This window comes from Nerophis ophidion, linkage group LG14 (genome assembly GCF_033978795.1).
Source record: "Nerophis ophidion isolate RoL-2023_Sa linkage group LG14, RoL_Noph_v1.0, whole genome shotgun sequence".
In the NCBI taxonomy this organism is placed as follows: domain Eukaryota; kingdom Metazoa; phylum Chordata; class Actinopteri; order Syngnathiformes; family Syngnathidae; genus Nerophis; species Nerophis ophidion.
This window is the reverse complement of record NC_084624.1, coordinates 11,081,227-11,096,191: the sequence shown is the minus strand read 5'-3', so window position 1 is coordinate 11,096,191 and position 14,965 is coordinate 11,081,227. Positions and strand designations below refer to the sequence as shown.

Below are 14,965 nucleotides of genomic sequence, written 5' to 3'. Positions count from 1 at the left end.
GCCTCAGGCGATACTGCATCAAAAACCGACATCAGTGTGTAAAGGAACTGGCTACACTTCAAAAAACCACTGTCAGTAACTACAGTTGGTTGCTACATCTGTAAGTGCAAGTTAAAACTCTACCATGCAAAGCAATACCCATTTATCAACAACACCCAGGAACGCCGCTGGCTTGGCTGGGCCCAAGCTCATCTAAGATGGACTGATGCAAAGTGGAAAAGTGTTCTGTGGTCTGACGAGTCCACATTTCAAATTATATTTGGAAACTGTGGACATGGAGTCCTCTGGAACAAAGAGAGGAAAATAACCATTCGGATTCTTATAGGCGCAAAGTTCAAAAGCCAGCATCTGTGATGGTATGGGGGTGCATTAGTGCCCAAGGCATGGGTAACTTACACATCTGTGAAGGCACCATTAATGCTGAAAGGTACATACAGGTTTTGGAGCAACATATGTTGTCTTCCAAGCAACGTTATCATGGACGCCCCTGCTTATTTTAGCAAGACAATGCCAAGCCACGTGATACAACAGCGTGGTTTTGTAGTAAAAGAGCGCGGGTACTTTCCTGGCTCGCCTGCAGTCCAGACCTGTCTCCCATGGAAAATGTGTGGCGCATTATGAAGCGTCAAATACGACAGCGGAGACCCCGGACTGTTGAACGACTGAAGCTCTACATAAAACAAGAATGGGAAAGAATTCCACTTTCAAAAGTTCCCAAACATTTATTGGGTGTTGTTAAAAGAAAAGGTAATGTAACACAGTGGTGAACATGCCCTTTCCCAACTACTTTGCACATGTTGCAGCCATGAAATTCTAAGTTAATTATTAATTGCATAACAAAATAAAGTTTATAAGTTTGAACATCAAATATATTGTCTTTGTAGCATATTCAACTGAATATGGGTTGAAAATGATTTGCAAATCATTGTATTCTGTTTATATTTACATCCAACACAATTTCCCAACTCATATGGAAACGGGGTTTGTACTGACCATATGTCCTCTTTTCCCCAGACACGTCCTCTTTTGCGGGGCCGTCCGGGCGGGGTTTTTTAAAAGCCCCAAATTTCTTTCGTTTTGAGTCAGGGTTGCGTATATTTTCAATGTACAGTCAGGTTTAAGAAGGGGAGGACATGCAAACTCCACACAGAAAGATCCCGATTGAACCCAGGACTACTCAGGACCTTTGTATTGTGAGGCAGACGCACTAACCCCTCTTCCACTGTGCTGCCCCAAAATAAAGTCAATTTTAATACTTCAGTTTCACATCTTATTGTACAACTGCAACCAGTGATTGTTTGGGTGATAATAATAATAACAATAATAATAAAAAAACAACTATGATAACCAGCCACTCTTTTGAACGGCTCTTGGAAGGAATCGGCTCTCTTCAAAGAGCCATGAATCGCGTCTCTGACCTGAAGGTCACGCCATCTCCACATCTCCATCACAAAGACCTGCTCCAAATTAGCGCTGACAGGATCAATAAGGACGCAATCACGAAAAGTTGTGCGTCACCACATTAACCCGCTGACCTACTATCAAATGTCGCCAACCCTGCACTGCAGAATATTTGCAAGGACGCTACATGTTGCAGCGTGGCGCAGTTCCTCACTTAAAAAATATGTGTAACCCACTTTCTTTCTCGCCACGATCCCCGCACAAAGTGCGTTGTGACGCAACACCTAACACAGCATGCAGGCCATTTTAAATAATTGATGCTTTTAATGTTGGCTTTCTGCAGCACTCACGCACACGGCTTCTTGGGCTCCCCTCTCGGTAAACAAAACGCGTCTTACCTGCGTGGAGTGATTTGATGTGTTCAGAAGTCAAAGAGATGCAATAACAAGACACCGCAGAATAGTCGCCTCATTGGACTGGAAGGTGAATAATAGAGCATGCATCGGTTTGCATCGCGATAAAACGTCCATTGCGTTATAAAATAAGTTGTTTTTTTCCTTCCCTGCCGCTAATCTGCCTTCCTGCAAGCATCAGTCGCTGCGCACCCGGCAGATGTAGCCACGCCCCCCCCGCCCTGCTGCTGCCTTCTCTGCGCAGCACACTCGGCCTGCTGGCCCTCTTGAGTGACAGCGCAGCCGGCCAATAGGAGGAGGCCCGGGCTCTCGGCGCTGGCCAATAGGAGCGCGCGGTCGCCTTGTTGCCAAGGCTGGCAGGAAGCATGTCTGCGGAGTGACAGGAAGGACTCCAGCGGCGTTTTTTTTAAATTAATTAATTAATTTTTTTTAAGGAGTCAGCGTTTTACCCAACAGCAAATACATACACTATGTAGCCAAAAGTATTTGGCCACCCATCCAAATGATGAGAACCAGGTGTCCTCATCACAAAGTTAAAGGCCTACTGAAATGAGATGTTCTTATTTAAACGGGGATAGCAGGTCCATTCTATGTGTCATACTTGCCATATTTTTGCTGAAAGGATTTAGTAGAGAACATTTGGTCGCTAATAAAAAAGCCTTGCCTGTACCGGAAGTAGCAGACGATGTGCGCGTGACGTCACGGGTTGTGGAGCTCCTCACATATGAACATTGTTTACAATCATGGCCACCGGCAGCAAGAGCGATTCGGACCGAGAAAGCGACGATTTCCCCATTAATTTGAGCGAGGATGAAATATTCGTGGATGAGGAAAGTGAGAGTGAAGGACTAGAAAGAAAAAAAAAGACAGGGCAGTGGGAGCGATTCAGATGTTATTAGACACATTTACTAGGATAATTCTGGAAAATCCATTATCTGCTTATTGTGTTACTAGTGTTTTAGTGAGATTAGACGAGGCGAAGGCGGCCGGGATGAGATTTTTCTTCCCCCCCCTCCTCCACGGTGTAAGCATCCGACAGTCGGGGGCGGCCGGTGGGAGGAGGCAAGACAATCCGCAGCTGTAGAAGGAACGACGCAGGCTCTCGGCTCATGTCTACGGTAAGAGCCGACTTAATACCACCATTTTCTCACCGAAACCTGCCGGTTGACATGTGGTAGAAAACCATGTTCGCTTGACTGCTCTGTTCCACAGTAAAGCTTCACGGTCATCTTTCGGGAATGTAAACAAGGAGACAAGGAAACACCGGCTGTGTTTGTGTTGCTAAAGGCGGCCGCAATACACCGCTTCCCACCTACATCTTTCTTCTTTATAGTCTCCATTATTAATTGAACAAATTGCAAAAGATTCAGCAACACAGATGTCCAGAATACTGTGTAATTATGCGATTAAAGCAGACTACTTATAGCTGGGATCGGTGCTGGATCAAAAAGTCCGCTACAATCCGTGACATCACGCGCATGCGTCATCATACCGCGACATTTTCAGCAGGATAATTCGCGCGAAATTTAAAATTGCAATTTAGTAAACCAAAAAGGCCGTATTGGCATGTGTTGCAATGTTAAAATTTCATCATTGATATATAAATTATCGGACTGTGTGGTCGGTAGTAGTAGGTTTCAGTAGATCTTTAAAGCATACTTGCCAACCTTGAGACCTCCGAATTTGGGAGATGGGAGGGTGGGGTTTGGTGGTGTGTATTGTAGCGTCCTAGAAGAGATAGTGCTGCAAGGGATACTGGGTATTTGTTCTGTTCTGTTTATGTTGTGTTACGGTGCGGATGTTCTCCCAAAATGCCAAGACTTTAAGTTAAACGTTAAAGGCCTACTGAAATGAGATGTTCTGATTTAAACGGGGATAGCAGGTCCATTCTCTGTGTCATACTTGATCATTTCGAGATATTGCCATATTTTTGCTAAAAGGATTAAGTAGAGAACATCCACGATAAAGTTCGCAACTTTTGGTCGCTAATAAAAAAGCCTTGCCTGTACTGGAAGTAGCAGACGATGTGCTCGTGACGTCACGGGTTGTGGAGCTCCTCACATATGAACATTGTTTACAATCATGGCCACCAGCAGCGAGAGCGATTCGGACCGAGAAAGCGACGATTCCCACATTAATTTGAGTGAGGATGAAAGATTTGTGGATGAGGGAAGTGAGAGTAAAGGACTAGAAAAAAAAAGACAAGGGCAGTGGGAGCGATTCAGGTGTTATTAGACACATTTACTAGAATTATTCTGGAAAATCAATTATCTGCTTATTATGTTACTAGTGTTTTAGTGAGATTAGACGAGGCGAAGGCGGCCGGGCTGAGATTTCCCCCCCCCCCTCCTCCTCGGTGTAAGCATCCGACAGTCGGGGGCAGCCGGTGGGAGGAGGCAAGAGAATTTGCAGCTGCAGAAGGAACGACGCAAGTTCTCCACTCATGTCTACGGTAAGAGCCGACCTAATACCACCATTTTCTCACCGAAACATGCCGGTTGACATGTGGTAGAAAACCATGTTCGCTTGACCGCTCTGTTCCATAGTAAAGCTTCACCGTCATCTTTCGGGAATGTAAACAAGGAGACAAGGAAACACCGGCTGTGTTTGTGTTGCTAAAGGCAGCCGCAATACACCGCTTCCCACCTACATCTTTCTTCTTTGACGTCTCCATTATTTGTTTGAGCGAGGATGAAAGTGTACTTGCAAATCATTGTGTTCTGTTTATATTTACATCTAACACAATTTCCCAACTCATATGGAAACAGGGTTTGTATATGATTTGCCTGGGAAGCTGGACAGGACAAAAAAATATATACATTTTTTAAGTCAACCAACATATTAATGTATTTAAATTATTATTCACCCTTTTTATGGCCGAATGGTCGCTACCTAAGTAAATGATTAATTATTAAAATGTATTTGAAACAGTCTTTATGGATTACCATCTACATTTTGAGTTATTGTATGTGCAGTGACCGCTCCGAGGCATCCAGGGGGCGCCGCTTCACCAAACCCGTGAACCGTCACTTCCGGTGCAGAAGAAGACCCGTGACTTTCAGCCTTTTCGTTTCTGGGGAGCGCGACAAAACTAACACCATGAACATCATTCTGGCGTCGCTTTCCCGCTTGAGAGGAATAACACATTCGCAAAGGTAAACGAGGCGTGGATATTTTTGTAAACCGGCTGTAAATATTCCCATGTAAACCGGGGGGAGCGGTGGCTAACTTGGAGGAGTTAGCGTGGCTAGTTGATTACTTCAGTGTTTTTCAACCACTGTGCCGTGGGAGATTATCTAATTTCACATATTTGGGTTAAAATATTTTTTTCTAACCAGTAATTAAAGTCTACAAATGATGTATTGTTGTTTAGTGTCGGTGTTGTCGAGAGCTGGGCAGAGTAACCGTGTAATACTCTTCCATATCAGTAGGGGGCAGCAGGGAGCTCATTACTTTATAGATGACGGAAACAGCGGGAGGCAGCATGCAGGTAAAATAGGTGTCTAATGCCCATCCATCCATTTTTTACCGCTTATTCCCCTTTTGGGGTAGCGGGAGCTACAATCGGGCGGAAGGCGGCGTACACCCTGGACAAGTCGCCACCTCATCGTAGGGTGTCTAATGCTTAAACCAAAAATAAACAAAAAGTGAGTGCCCTTAATACAGGGGTAGGGAACCTGTGGCTGTAGAGCCAGATGTGGCTCTTTTGATGACTGCATCTGGCTCTCAGATAAATCTTAGCTGACATTGCTTAACGCGATAAGTAATGAATGATTCCGCTGGTAATCACAGGGTTAAAAATAACGTTCAAAATTCAAAACATTCTCATGCATTTTATTCCATCAATCCAAGAAGTGGCATTAATGGTAAGAAGTATTTCATTTATTATTTGTTAGCTTCAGAATAACAATGTTTTTAAAAAGAAGAAGAGACTTATTATACTCAAAAAATGTTAGACTAACTTAAAAATGCGCACATTTAGTTTTATTCAGCGTTAAAAAATATTGGTAACACTTTAGTATGGGGAACATATTCTAAGTAACAAAGACTTAATTAAGACTTTTTTGGACACTAGTGGACCATATAAGGGTTAGGGTTACTAATGAGCAATAATTCTGAGGTTATAAGGGAAGACTCTTAGTTAATGGCTTACTGCTTGTAAAATAAGGCCATGCAGAAAAAAGCATTAATAAATACTTAAAAAGGAATAATTAAGAGCCAATATGTTATGAATTTGCATGTTAATAAGCAACTAATTAATGGTGAATATGTTCCCCATATCAAAGTATTACCAAAATATAATATGGCTCTCACGGAAATAAGTTTTTAAGATATTTGGCCTTCATGGCTCTCTCAGCCAAAAAGGTTCCCGACCCCTGAATTAAGAAAAGGTATTGAAGCTTAGGGAAGGTCATGCAAAACAAAACTGAACTGGCTACAAAGTAAACAAAAACAGAATGCCGGACGACAGCAAAGACTTACTGGGGAGCAAAAATGGCGTCCACAATGTACAACCAAATATCAACTATGTCCCTGCAAAAAAATAATTTTTGAAATGAATCGTGATATTTGTAACAATCCTTTATTTAATTAAATAAAAAAATAGATACAAAAATAAATATATATGTATATGTATTAGGAGTGTGCGATTCAGAATCGATTCTCTCTTTTTTTTTTTAATCGGTTTAAAAAAAAGATTGTTTTCAATTTCTTTTATCAATCCAACAAACCACTACACAGCAATACCATAACAATGCAATCCAATTCCAAAACCAAACTTGACCCACCAACACTCAGAACTGCAATAAACAGAGCAATTGAGAGGAGAGACAAAAACGACACAGAACTAACCAAAAGTAATGAAACAAAAATGAATATTATCAACAACAGTATCAATATTACTTATAATTTCAACATAGCAGTGATTAAAAATCCCTCATTGACATTATCATTAGACATTTATAAAAATAATAAAAAAGAACAATAGTGTCACAGTGGCTTACACTTGCATCGCATCTCATAAGCTTGACAACACACTGTGTCCAATGTTTTCACAAAGATAAAATACGTCGTATATTTGGTTCGTTTAATAGTTAAAACAAATTTACATTTTTGCAATCAGTTGATAAAACATTGTCCTTTACAATTATAAAAGCTTTTTACAAAAATCTACTACTCTGCTAGCATGTCAGCAGACTGGGGTAGATCCTGCTGAAATTCTATGTATTGAATGAATACAGAATCGTTTTGAATCGGAAAAATATCGCTTTTGAATCGAAAAAAATCGATATATAATCGAATCGCGACCCCAAGAATCGATACTGAATCGAATCGTGGGACACCCAAAGATTCGCAGCCCTAATATACATATATGTATATATATATGCAATAACAAGACACCGCAGAATGTGTATGAGCCGCATATATTATGTGAGTGGGCCGGCACACTGTTTGTATGGAGTAATTTTGATATATATATATATATATATATTTATTTTATTTATTTATTTTTAAGCTGTCTTGTCCTGCCACACAGACAAATCATATAGTTGATGTAGATGCCCATGTTTGCTGTACAGATTTAGTGCTGACTTCATTAAATGTTTGGGTGTAATTTTATTGAACATGACCAAGTTTATTTTAGGTATCATAGAAATATATTAAGGCTGTCATCAATTTTAAAGAGGAATGTAGTTCATCTTAAAAGTGGCACCCAATGTTACTAAAAGTATTGATTTGGAATCGATTCTGAATGGAATGGAATGGTGCTAAATAATTCACAGCCTTATTAACTAACTAACTAACTAAACTTTGTTTCTATTTATTTAAAGAGCTTCTAATATTTTCGATCAGGGATGTCTTAACTTTTTCAACCATTTTTCAAAAATCAAAAATGTGGGGGCCATTTTGATATTTTTTGTTTAAAACAAATGCTGTAAACAGATATTTATATTCAAAGTTAAAACTTTGTGTTATAGGTGACTAAGTATATTAATTATCCATCCATCCATCCATCATCTTCCGCTTATCCGAGGTCGGGTCGCGGGGGCAACAGCCTAAGCAGGGAAACCCAGACTTCCCTCTCCCCAGCCACTTCGTCTAGCTCTTCCCGGGGGATCCCGAGGCGTTCCCAGGCCAGCCGGGAGACATAGTCTTCCCAACGTGTCCTGGGTCTTCCCCGTGGCCTCCTACCGGTTGGACGTGCCCTAAACACCTCCCTAGGGAGGCGTTCGGGTGGCATCCTGACTAGATGCCCGAACCACCTCATCTGGCTCCTCTCGATGTGGAGGAGCAGCGGCTTTACTTTGAGTTCCTCCCGGATGGCAGAGCTTCTCACCCTATCTCTAAGGGAGAGCCCCGCCACACGGCGGAGGAAACTCATTTCGGCCGCTTGTACCCATGATCTTATCCTTTCGGTCATGACCCAAAGCTCATGACCATAGGTGAGGATGGGAACGTAGATCGACCGGTAAATTGAGAGCTTTGCCTTCCGGCTCAGCTCCTTCTTCACCACAACGGATCGATACAACGTCCGCATTACTGAGGACGCCGCACCGATCCGCCTGTCGATCTCACGATCCACTCTTCCCTCACTCGTGAACAAGACTCCTAGGTACTTGAACTCCTCCACTTGGGGCAGGGTCTCCTCCCCAACCCGGAGATGGCACTCCACCCTTTTCCGGGCGAGAACCATGGACTCGGATTTGGAGGTGCTGATTCTCATTCCGGTCGCTTCACACTCGGCTGCGAACCGATCCAGCGAGAGCTGAAGATCCCGGTCAGATGAAGCCATCAGGACCACATCATCTGCAAAAAGCAGAGACCTAATCCTGCGGTTACCAAACCGGAACCCCTCAACGCCTTGACTGCGCCTAGAAATTCTGTCCATAAAAGTTATGAACAGAATCGGTGACAAAGGACAGCCTTGGCGGAGTCCAACCCTCACTGGAAATGTGTTCGACTTACTGCCGGCAATGCGAACCAAGCTCTGGCACTGATCGTACAGGGAGCGGACCGCCACAATAAGACAGTCCGATACCCCATACTCTCTGAGCACTCCCCACAGGACTTCCCGAGGGACACGGTCGAATGCCTTCTCCAAGTCCACAAAGCACATGTAGACTGGTTGGGCAAACTCCCATGCACCCTCAAGAACCCTGCCGAGAGTATAGAGCTGGTCCACAGTTCCACGACCAGAAAACCACACTGTTCCTCCTGAATCCGAGGTTCGACTATCCGACGTAGCCTCCTCTCCAGTACACCTGAATAAACCTTACCGGGAAGGCTGAGGAGTGTGATCCCACGATAGTTGGAACACACCCTCCGGTCCCCCTTCTTAAAGAGAGGAACCACCACCCCGGTCTGCCAATCCAGATGTACCGCCCCCGATGTCCACGCGATGCTGCAAAGTCTTGTCAACCAAGACAGCCCCACAGTATCCAGAGCCTTAAGGAACTCCGGGCGGATCTCGTCCACCCCTGGGGCCTTGCCACCGAGGAGCTTTTCAACTACCTCAGCGACCTCAGCCCCAGAAATAGGAGAGTCCACCACAGATTCCCCAGGCACTGCTTCCTCATAGGAAGACGTGTTGGTGGGATTGAGGAGGTCTTCGAAGTATTCCTTCCACCTATCCACAACATCCGCAGTCGAGGTCAGCAGAACACCATCCGCACCATACACGGTGTTGATAGTGCACTGCTTCCCCTTCCTGAGGCGGCGGACGGTGGTCCAGAATCGCTTCGAAGCCGTCCGGAAGTCGTTTTCCATGGCTTCCCCGAACTCTTCCCATGTACGAGTTTTTGCCTCCGCGACCGCGGAAGCTGCACACCGCTTGGCCTGTCGGTACCTGTCCACTGCCTCCGGAGTCCTATGAGCCAAAAGGACCCGATAGGACTCCTTCTTCAGCTTGACGGCATCCCTCACCGCTGGTGTCCACCAAGGGGTTTTAGGATTGCCGCCCCGACAGGCACCAACTACCTTGCGGCCACAGCTCCGATCTGCCGCCTCGACAATAGAGGGGCGGAACATGGTCCACTCGGACTCAATGTCCAGCACCTCCCTCGTGACATGTTCAAAGTTCTTCCGGAGGTGGGAATTGAAACTTTGTCTGACAGGAGACTCTGCCAGACGTTCCCAGCAGACCCTCACAATGCGTTTGGGCCTCCCAGGTCGGTCCGGCATCCTCCCCCACCATCGCAGCCAACTCACCACCAGGTGGTGATCGGTAGAAAGCTCCGCCCCTCTCTTCACCCGAGTGTCCAAAACATGAGGCCGCAAATCCGATGACACAACTACAAAGTCGATCATGGAACTGCGGCCTAGGGTATCCTGGTGCCAAGTGCACATATGGACACCCTTATGTTTGAACATGGTGTTTGTTATCGACAAACTGTGACGAGCACAAAAGTCCAATAACAAAACACCACTCGGGTTCAGATCCGGGCGGCCATTCTTCCCAATCACGCCTCTCCAGGTTTCACTGTCGTTGCCAACGTGAGCGTTGAAGTCTCCCAGTAGGACAAGGGAATCACCCGGGGGAGCACTTTCCAGTACTCCCTCGAGTGTTCCCAAAAAGGGTGGGTACTCTGAACTGCTGCTTGGTGCATAAGCACAAACAACAGTCAGGACCCGTCCCCCCACCCGAAGGCGGAGGGAGGCTACCCTTTCGTCCACCGGGTTGAACTCCAACGTACAGGCTTTGATCCGGGGGGAAACAAGAATTGCCACCCCAGCCCGTCGCCTCTCACTGCCGGCAACGCCAGAGTGGAAGAGGGTCCAATCCCTCTCGAGAGAAGTGGTTCCAGAGCCCTTGCTGTGCGTCGAAGTGAGTCCAACTATATCCAGCCGGAATTTCTCGACTTCGCGCACTAGCTCAGGCTCCTTCCCCCCCAGTGACGTGACGTTCCACGTCCCAAGAGCTAGCTTCTGTAGCCGAGGATCGGACCGCCAAGTGCCCTGCCTTCGGCTGTCGCCCAGCTCACAATGCACCCGACCTCTATGGCCCCTGCTATGGGTGGTGAGCCCATTGGAGGGGTGACCCACGTTGCCTCTTCGGGCTGTGCCCGGCCGGGCCCCATGGGAACAGGCCCGGCCACCAGGCGCTCGCCATCGTGCCCCACCTCCGGGCCTGGCTCCAGAGGGGGGCCCCGGTGACCCGCGTCCGGGCGAGGGAAATCTGGGTCCATGGTTTTTCATCTTCATAAAGGTCTTCGAGCTGCTCTTTGTCTGATCCCTCACCTAGAACCTGTTTGCCTTGGGAGACCCTACCAGGGGGCTTTATGCCCCCGGACAACATAGCTCCTAGGATCATTGGGACACGCAAGCTCCTCTACCACGATAAGGTTGCAGCTCAGAGAGGAGGTATATTAATTATTAGTATAAAAAATGTCAGCTTTTTCTTGTTACATTCTTTTGTCTGACATTTTCACTGTAGTTTTTTAAATGCTATTCTAATAGTAGCTCTTTTTTAATAAATTCTTTGAATGCTTTTATTATTTGACTTATTTCCTTTTTGGGTGGTTTGAAACACCATTTGTGTATTTTGGATAATTTCGTCCTGTTTTTTCTGATGTAATTGCTTGACTGAATTGCACATTAGGTATATTTGCACTAAGAATTGGATCGGTATCGCCGATACCAGCCTGAGTTTCACTGGGTATCAGATCAGAAAGAAAATGGATGGCATCGCCCATCACTGCAATATAGGAACGTTTCCTGAGGCTGTGCCAACCAGTTTCATTCTGATTAGTTTGGTGTCACTTAGTGGCCATTAAGACTGTTGTATTGATAATACGGCTGTCAAATTTAATGAATTAACTCATGTGATTCATCACAGAAAATTGCATTAATTATTAACATGTAGTTTATTTTGCCAGTACTAACTCTTTTACCTTGACCACCATACCATCAGTGATCAGATCGATACAAAGGTCAGCAATGTGCAAATTAATTCTAAGTAAAGATGTCCAAAAATGGCTTTTTTGCAGATATTCCGATATTGTCCAACTCTTAACTACTGATTCCGATATCAACCGATACCGATATATACAGTCGTGGAATGAACACATTATTATGCTTAATTTTGTTGAAATGCCCCGCTGGATGCATTAAACAATGTAACAAGGTTTTTCAAAATAAATCAACTTATGGAAACAAATGCCAACATGGCACTGCCATATTTATTATTGAAGTCACAAAGTGCATGATTTTTTTTTAACATGCCTCAAAACAGCAGCTTGTAATTTGGGACATGCTCTCCCTGAGAGAGCATGAGGAGGTTGAGGTGGGCAGGGTTGAAGGGGTGGGGGTTGTATATTGTAGCGTCCAGGCAGAGTTAGTGCTGCAAGGGGTTCTGGGTATTTGTTCTGTTGTGTTACGGTGTGTTTGTCATTCTTGTTTGGTGTGGGTTCACAGTGTGGCGCATACTTGTAACAGTTGTTTATACGGCCACCCTTAGTGTGACCTGTATGACTGTCGACCAAGTATGCTTTGCATTCACTTGTGTGTGTGAAAAGCCGTAGATATTATGTGGCTGGGCCGGCACGCAAAGGCAGTGCCTTAAAGGCACGCCCCCAATGTTGTTGTTTGGGTGGAAATCGGGAGAAATTCAGGAGTATGGTTGCCCTGGGAGATTTTCGGGAGGAGCATTGAAATTCGGGAGTCTAGCGGGAAAAAAAGGGGAGGGTTGGCAAGTACGACTGGGAGACGAAACTGCTCTGTACTTCTCCCTACGTCCGTGTACCACTCCGTAGAGCGGCGTTTTGAAAAGTTATAGATTTTACTTTTTGAAACCGATAATATCCGATATTACATGTTAAAGCATGTATCGGCCTATCGAACATCTCTAATTCTAAGCGTTCAAGTAAAATGTCTAAAAACGTGGAGGACATTCTGACATAATGTGTACAAATGTGGGGGTCTTTTCTTAAGCTAATTTCAGTAATGCAAGCAAGTGATTAATCATGATTAATCTAATTCCAAAATGTGATTACCGTATTTCCTTGAATTGCCGCCGGGGCACTAATTATTTTAAAACCTCTTCTCACTCCGGGACTTACCAAAGGCATGCGGTAAATTTAGGCCTGCGCTTATAAATTTGAGTGTGATGTAAGGATACCATCATGAAAAGCACATTTAATTAAAAAAACGTTATTATGATCTTACCTTTACTTATAAATGAAGTCCATGTGCAGCTCCTTCTGATCAAAAGCATCGATAACTTGTTTGTAGAAGTATTCCTTATCTTTCTTCAGTTTTAAAAGTCTCTCTGTCTCGATAGAGATCTTCCTTTTTTACCTCATGCTTCAATTCAAAGTCCAGTTTAGAAAACTGTTTTATTTTAGATATGTAATCCTCAATGTTAAAAGTGCAAGCGAGAGGAAAAAATAAACGTTTGCTGCTCACTCTTGCTGCTTGTTGTCACTTCTTCTGCAGCCGAGTAGTCGCAAGAAGGATCACTAGCGCCCTCTACCACCAGGAGGCGGGAGTCATTTAATGACTTATATTTGACACACGCAGCTATGGTATATTAATAAAACATAGCTTACTATTCTTTTTAGCATATTCAATAGCTTGGACCTTAAATCCTACTGAATAACTCTTAATCTTATTCCCTTTATGCGATTTCAAATGATTGAAATCAGAAACCTCCATTTTGAAAATGATGACAGGTGAAGCGTCACTCGTGACGTGACGAGTTTGACCCGGCGGAAATTCTAGATATGCGCTAATAAAAATAATATTTTGCAAAACGAGTTTGACCTGGCATTAATTCTAGGCAGGCACATATTTTATACCCGGCGGCAACTTAAGAAAATACTGTAATCTGATTTTTTTTAAAACTATTATTTGACAGCCCTCTTTGACCATTTTACTGTATGCTTAAATATGTAGAATATTCTTTAAAAAATAATTATTAAAAAAAAAAAAATATATATATATATATATCTTTCTTGCAATTTGAATATAATTGCTACACAGTTCAATAATATTGTCCATTTTCCCTGTCAGCATCTCAACAGGAAAGCTGGCAGTAAATAGGAACTCTCACCTCCGGTCATTCAGCAACTGGCTGGTCCCCAAAGCCGCCGCGGGCCGCCCGACTCCAAGAACCGGACCGCTCTCCTCCCGAGCCGAGGGCGTGGGCGTCTTCCAGCAGTTGCCGTGGCAACACCAGCAAGTCCGAACAAAGAAAGGAGGCACTGAGTATCAGCCCAAAAACATCAAGCGCAAGCGGACTCACGGCTGGGTCAAGAGGCTCAGCAGCAAAGGCGGCATCGAAGTCATCCTGCGGCGCATGTTGAAGGGCCGCAAGTCACTCTCGCACTGAAGAGGACTTGGACACGGAAACTACTAGTCCCAGTTCCTTAATGAGTGGGAGGGATTGAAAACCGGACAGAAACTGAGTTACATTTGAGAATTGGGGGCTGGGTTTCACTTTCACCACCTTGTGTGAATGGCATCATTAAATGATACTCAACATCAAGCCTTATTTTCAAACACTTGTCACTTCTTTGCTTACACCAGGGATGTCAAACTCATTTTAGACCAGGGGCCACACGGAGAAAAATCTGCTTCTGGTTAGATCACGGCACGATAACTTAAAAATATAGACAAACTTCAGATTGTTTTCTTTGTTTAAAAATCACGGCAAGATAACTTAAAAATATAGACAAACTTCAGATGGTTTTCTTTGTTTAAAAATCACGGCAAGATAACTTAAAAATATAGACAAACTTCAGATGGTTTTCTTTGTTTAAAAATCACGGCAAGATAACTTAAAAATATAGACAAACTTCAGATGGTTTTCTTTGTTTAAAAATCACGGCAAGATAACTTAAAAATATAGACAAACTTCAGATGGTTTTCTTTGTTTAAAAATCACGGCAAGATAACTTAAAAATATAGACAAACTTCAGATGGTTTTCTTTGTTTAAAAATCACGGCAAGATAACTTAAAAATATAGACAAACTTCAGATTGTTTTCTTTGTTTAAAAATCACGGCGAGATAACTTAAAAATATAGACAAACTTCAGATTGTTTTCTTTGTTTAAAAATCACGGCAAGATAACTTAAAAATATAGACAAACTTCAGATTGTTTTCTTTGTTTAAAAATCACGGCAAGATAACTTAAAAATATAGACAAACTTC

The 14,965-nt window shown here is 43.8% G+C and overlaps 2 protein-coding genes across 2 annotated transcripts in view; one reads left to right on the top strand and one right to left on the bottom strand.

Moving 5' to 3' along the window:
- abhd8a (abhydrolase domain containing 8a) overlaps positions 1-2,015 on the bottom strand; it is a 29,859-nt gene extending 27,844 nt beyond the window's left edge. The window contains exon 1 of the mRNA XM_061919829.1: positions 1,800-2,015. The gene's annotated coding sequence lies outside the window, so the exon portion shown is untranslated. The remainder of the gene's footprint in view (positions 1-1,799) is intronic.
- Positions 2,016-4,810: 2,795 nt separating this feature from the next.
- On the top strand, positions 4,811-14,298 carry mrpl34 (mitochondrial ribosomal protein L34). The gene is made up of 2 exons (XM_061919828.1): positions 4,811-4,969; positions 13,824-14,298. Exons 1-2 carry the CDS (start codon positions 4,914-4,916, stop codon positions 14,140-14,142), a joined length of 375 nt encoding a protein of 124 aa, XP_061775812.1. The 5' UTR covers positions 4,811-4,913; the 3' UTR covers positions 14,143-14,298.
- The last annotated feature ends 667 nt before the right edge of the window (positions 14,299-14,965 follow it).

Bases quoted from the DNA above. Each gene is read 5' to 3' on its own strand.
- mrpl34 (XM_061919828.1), top strand. From the start codon at position 4,914: ATGAACATCATTCTGGCGTCGCTTTCCCGCTTGAGAGGAATAACACAT. The intron at 4,970-13,823 runs GTAAACGAGGCG...TTTCCCTGTCAG, and splicing joins GGAATAACACATTCGCAAAG to CATCTCAACAGGAAAGCTGG.